The sequence below is a fragment of the Numida meleagris genome, chromosome 7 (genome assembly GCF_002078875.1).
Source record: "Numida meleagris isolate 19003 breed g44 Domestic line chromosome 7, NumMel1.0, whole genome shotgun sequence".
Lineage (NCBI taxonomy): Eukaryota > Metazoa > Chordata > Aves > Galliformes > Numididae > Numida > Numida meleagris.
In genome coordinates, this window is record NC_034415.1 from 29,249,034 (window position 1) to 29,254,554 (window position 5,521).

The 5,521-nt window shown below is 46.9% G+C and overlaps 1 protein-coding gene across 9 annotated transcripts in view; it reads left to right on the top strand.

Moving 5' to 3' along the window:
• LRRC7 (leucine rich repeat containing 7) overlaps window positions 1–5,281 on the top strand; it is a 133,261-nt gene extending 127,980 nt beyond the window's left edge. For 4 of the 9 annotated variants that reach the window (XM_021405198.1, XM_021405197.1, XM_021405203.1 and 1 more), the window contains 3 exons: window positions 657–875; window positions 2,048–2,140; window positions 4,507–5,280. In XM_021405198.1, the coding sequence (XP_021260873.1) occupies window positions 657–875; window positions 2,048–2,140; window positions 4,507–4,743 (549 nt within the window). In that variant the 3' untranslated portion in view covers window positions 4,744–5,280. Of the gene's footprint in view, window positions 1–656; window positions 876–2,047; window positions 2,141–4,506 lie in introns of all 9 variants that reach the window. The other 5 variants (XM_021405200.1, XM_021405201.1, XM_021405205.1 and 2 more) reach the window with 3 other exon arrangements.

Below are 5,521 nucleotides of genomic sequence, written 5' to 3' on the forward strand. Positions count from 1 at the left end.
TGAATGGCCGACGGGTAAGGAACGTTCTGATCTTCTGCTGCATTAACGTTGATCGTCTCTAAAATACCATCTCACCATTGCTGACTCTCCCACCATTGCTGGAAGGGGTCAGCAGTAATGAAGATCAGAGCTTCATAGCGGGGAGGGATTGTGCCACTGTTGTTTCTGTCGGTTCACTGTGTCCACAGAGAATGGCAGATACTGAGATGCGCAGTTCTACTGCTCATTCACGTTCATGCTCTTCAAATAACATGCTCAAATGTCCGTGCTTGGTGGGAGGCTGTGATCTGAAAACAACGCAGTGGAGTGATGGAAGATGCTTCTCCTTGTCTTTGAGTAGCCTGTGATGAATAATCCACTCCAGTCTAATGTATTTTTTTTAATGTATTCTGAGCTGAAGCATGTATTGTGACACGAGGAAAAACAACTTTCTGTTTATAAAACGTACTGCATCTGGCTAATTTCCCTTAAACCCCTCTGGGTCACGAAATGAGCGTATCCTTGCTGCCCTTAATCCCGCTTGCTCCTAACCGTGGTCAAAAGACAAACCTCTCATGGGATTTAAGACGTTTGCCCGTACTTGGCTCCGTCAGTTGTAACAATTGCTTCTTTTCAGCTTCCTGACTTTCTGGCCTAACAGGTTGCGTTACCCACAGGCAGGTAGCCACATCCAGACCTTGATGGGGTCGCAAAGCCTGCAGCACCGCAGCCGCGAGCAGCAGTACGAGGGGAACATGAACAAGGTGACCATCCAGCAGTACCAGCCCCCGCTGCCCATCCAGATCCCCTCCTCGCAGAGCTCCCGAGCGCCGCAGACGGGGCGATGCCTCATCCAGACCAAGGGGCAGAGGAGTACGGACGCCTACCAGGAGCAGGTGGGAGCGTGTCTGCGTAAAGGAACGCTGTGAAAGGCATTCCTTATTCCCCCTCCTGCACACAGCACTATGAGGGAGCCAGGGGCAGCGCTGCCACGTGCCAGGCAGAGCGGGGGAGGGGGGCACGCAGCTGTGCTGCCCAGCACCAGGGAATGGCACTGGTTTTCTTGGCTTGACCAAGCAACGCTGACACTGAGGTTCCAGAGCAGAGCCGACGTCACTGGTCACACTGAATTTATCAGCAGTTCCCCCCGGTTCGCAGCATCCTGGCTCAGTGCTGACATTGCAGGGTTTGGCAGAGCCTGCACCCTGGCCCTCACCTGGTGGGTGCTGATGAGCTTCACTGGGTGGTGCTGTCCCCGCTGTATTCGGCCTTACCGATGTCAGTGACTGCTGGAGGCACCTGGCTCGAGGAGTAAGGCTCGGAATCATTACCAAAACCTTCTCCTGTGTGAAGTGTTTGGCAATCCATGCCAGCAGCCGCCTGGTTTAAGTCCCAGGGCAGCGCATTGAGATTCAGAAGCCGTTCTTTGTGCTCCTCCTTTACGAGTGGTCATAAGCTGCACACATCATTTTTATTTTATACTAAATTAGCCAATGCCATTGCCATCCATCCTGACTGAAAGATAAGATTCAGCACTATTCCTTGGAATAGTGCCCTTGTAAAACCATCGCTGCTCAGAGCTACCAGGGCTGATACTGGCAAGAATTTGAAGACCTCTCAGCTTCCCATTGCTCACGGCTTGGTTTGTCACCTGCACAGCACCCAGGGCTGTGCCACCTGGAGCAAGGGAAGTGCACAGTGTGGACTGTAGGGGCAGATTCTGTTCTTACTGACAAAATTACCCGAGGTTCCAGTGAGAGGGAAAGACTGGGCCGCCATGAACTGCCTTTTCAGTGTCTTCTTTTTCTCTCCCTGAAAATAAAAACTTAAATGCATGCAAAAATAGGCACAGTTCTGTGAGTACTGTAGTAACACTGTAGCATGTTAAAACCATGAAGATCTTTCATTTTAAAACCATGTTTTAATGGCTTTTGCTGTGCTGCGCAATGCAGCTTTTGAGAGGGTGAACTCGTCTTGTTGATGTGAGCTTGGCTGTACAAGAAGATGCCACTGTTTGGACAGGTTTGGTGCCGGCACTCACTTACCTTGCTGTATCTTTTTAACCTAGTTTTGTGTGAGGATAGAGAAGAATCCTGGCCTTGGTTTTAGTATCAGTGGTGGAATAAGTGGACAAGGCAATCCATTCAAACCTTCCGATAAGGTAAGTCGTGCGTTTCTCACTACATGGGCTTTATTTTAGAGTGACACGTAATGGAGACATAGGTACAATGAATGACATTTTTATGAACTTCTGCTGCGATAAATAGAGGAAGTTTTCCCCCACTTGGCATTGTTCTGTTAGGGGAGAGGTGTGTGTTTGTTTGCTTTTTGCTTGTTTAATGAAGACAAGAGACTCAAGGCAGAAGTCACCTGGGTGCCTGGTTTATAGTTCACACAGATAAATTTTCAGACTGTGCTGCAGAGCATCATCTCTCTCCCTTTCTCCTTTTAAGAGTCAGTACGGGCACTGATTAATTTGTCACTTGGCATCATTAGAGGGACTGCTGAAGCAGCAGTAGCATCACCAGGTAACTGAAATAGCAGTGTGTAGCAGGGGCATCAAACAAAGTAGTCCTGGCCCACAAACTGGTCTGGAGATGAGCCATGGGTTAAGAACACCACGGCAAGCAATCTCCTGGCTTGTAATGCTAATTAAAGGCTTGGCCATTGTGGTGTACGGTGGCCTGGGACAGCCAGTATTAGTTCCTGGAATTACGTGTTTAAGAGGATGATAAAGCTCTGCAGTCAGTGAGAGGATGACTGGTAAAAATGCAACATCTGGTGATTACCAGCTATGTAGAACTGCAGGATTACAGACTCTGAGACCTGTGAGTTCATCTGTTCTGTGCAATACAAATGATCAGTTTGTTGGAAAGTGAGGGCTACGTGTACCTCCAAGTTAAACACATTCTTACAGCTTCTATTCTTTGCTAATATTGGATTCAGCCCTAGGAGGCAGCCATGACTTCCACGAGTACTGAGAATGTTTGGCAAATACCTAAATAAAAACAGATCTTCATCTTGCTTCAGAAATTTGAGATCTGCTTGCAAATTAAAATACTTTCCCCACCACTCTGAATTACAAGAGATTCCACTGGGTAAATGTAAAATGCTCTTGGGGACACCGGTCTAACACAATTTCTTTCAAGTTTCTCATTTATAGCTATTATTTTGAACTCCAAGGATCATTCACCTTTATGTACACACTCATCCGACTTTTTAACGACAGCCATAAAACCCTCATGCTGGGCTGTCCACTGGTATTGCCATTTGTAACATCACGTCCTTTTTTTCAGTTTGATGTCTGACATTAGAATTAAGCTGAGCTTCCACTTGTCTGAAATCCTTACAGGAGAACCCGTGCCCCTCTAGGAACGTGCCTGCACGAGTTACACATGCAGCGCAGCAACAGCTGTAGATAGAATATTCCTCATGACAAAAATGCAGAACTGCGTGTCAGGGAGCGAGAGGATGGTTATACTGAAGGAAGCCATAGTTTAATGTGTTGGGGCGTCTTCAGTTATGCTGCAACATTGCTTCCCAGCGTTGTCTCACCAGCTGCCTGATGTCTGCGGTGCTCTGAGCCACGCACGTGGCACCGCTCTGCCCTTGAGATGGGAGCAGCGGTGACAGCAGGGAGCACTGTGCTGAGCAGTGATGTGCCCCCGCCGTGACACACTGCTGGTGCTGGGATGAGAGGGAAGCAGCAGAGCACAGGAGCACTCATTCCGAATGGCAGATGTGTCAAGCTTCAGTGGCACAGGGGGGAGATGTAAGCGTGATAGGTTCTGTCCCTCTGCTCTGCAGGAGCTCAGGTTTCTGGAAGGGGAGCAGAAGCGCTGGGCAGAACCCTGCTCCAGAAGGCTGGGAAGTCCCCCGAGGGGACACAGGATTTGCATGATGCTAATGAGCAGGGAATGTCCCTGGTGTCTCTGAGAGCTGCGTGTGTGGTGAAATGCAGCCCACGCTCAGCTCCAGGGGCTGCACTGGGTGCTCCCTGCAGCGCTGCGAGGTGAGGCTGCAGGTACAGAGATACAGGACCTCGTGAGTTGTATGGGAAATATTTCAAATGCAGCCCCCTAATTTGGGGGCTTATTAACACGTTTTACAGAAATTCTAAAATAGTCTTCATTATTTAATAATTTATCCCCTTTCAAAGTCATTCACTCTGCAGCCAATGGATTCAGAGAGGATTCTCTGCTCTGCTTTAATTAATTACCTCCTGCTAATCCTGCTACCCTTATCTGTTTCCAGAAACTCTTCCAATTGCACGTTATTTTGTGCAGTGGAATCTTGGTTTCAGATGACCCCGAGTTACGTGGTGTCGGGATCTAACAGGCTGGAGGTCACGAGTGCTGCTACAAGCCGCTGCCTCTGCTTGGTTCCTTGCAGATTAAAAAAGGGGTTTGGTGTTGAGAGCATTGCCAGAGCGCATAGAGCCCCAGCCCAGCAGTTAGGGAAACACCTGTATTTTGGGAACTAGTTCTTGGTAATAGCATCCTAACCTCTGTTACTTCTGACTTATAGGGTATCTTTGTTACTAGGGTTCAGCCTGACGGACCAGCATCCAGCCTGCTCCAGCCTGGCGACAAGATCCTCCAGGTAGGGATTTACGGCTCTGTAACTGAGCTGAGATGTAAGGCATGGCTTTGCATCTCACACAAACATTGTTCTCAGTACCATTCTCGGTATTACGGCACTTTAGTGTTGATTTGTAACAGCGTTACTTGCAGTAGTCTTGAAAGCTGGGCTCAGGAGGAATAAAGCTGTTTGAGAACAGAATGAGGCCACAGAGCAGCTGTGGTGGCAGCGGCCCCACCAAACTCCGGGTTGCAGGAGATCACTGTGTGACTTGCTCATTTTGGCCTTGTTTGTCCTTTCTGTCTCTCCCTCTTCTCCCCCGCCATGAAGGTATTAAAGAGAATCTCATCTGGTTTCTCTTCTTGTTTTTGCGTTGCAGGCAAACGGACACAGTTTTGTACATATGGAACATGAGAAAGCTGTATTACTACTGAAGAGTTTCCAGAACACAGTAGACCTAGTTATTCAACGTGAGCTTACTGTCTAAATATTTTTTTATAAATAGTAAATATATCTAGCCAGATCTAATGTTCAAACAGATTTATACATAGGAAACCAATTTTTGCCAATTGCTGGACCAATGGCAAACAGTAGTGCCAAATGTATAATACTCTATGTTAGTACCGATCATCTTGGAAAAAAAAAATATATGAACGATATCAATCTCTTGTTCACGTGGCGATGTATTAGTTTTAATTGTCAGCCTCCGGCTGTGCATTGGTGCGTTTTTTTAAACAAGTTACTTCTTAAAGTCAATTTCATATGATTTCGAAACACAGAAGCACATACAAATTCTTTAGGAATTCTGCTGTCCATCAGAAACACTGCCTCAAAGTTGTATATGCCTTTATAAAGATAAAATATATTAACCTGTACTTCCCATGAAATATTTCTATCATGTCACGTACAAAAATAGAGAGAAAAAAAAAAATATTTTCATAAACACCTCGAAGAAAGTATA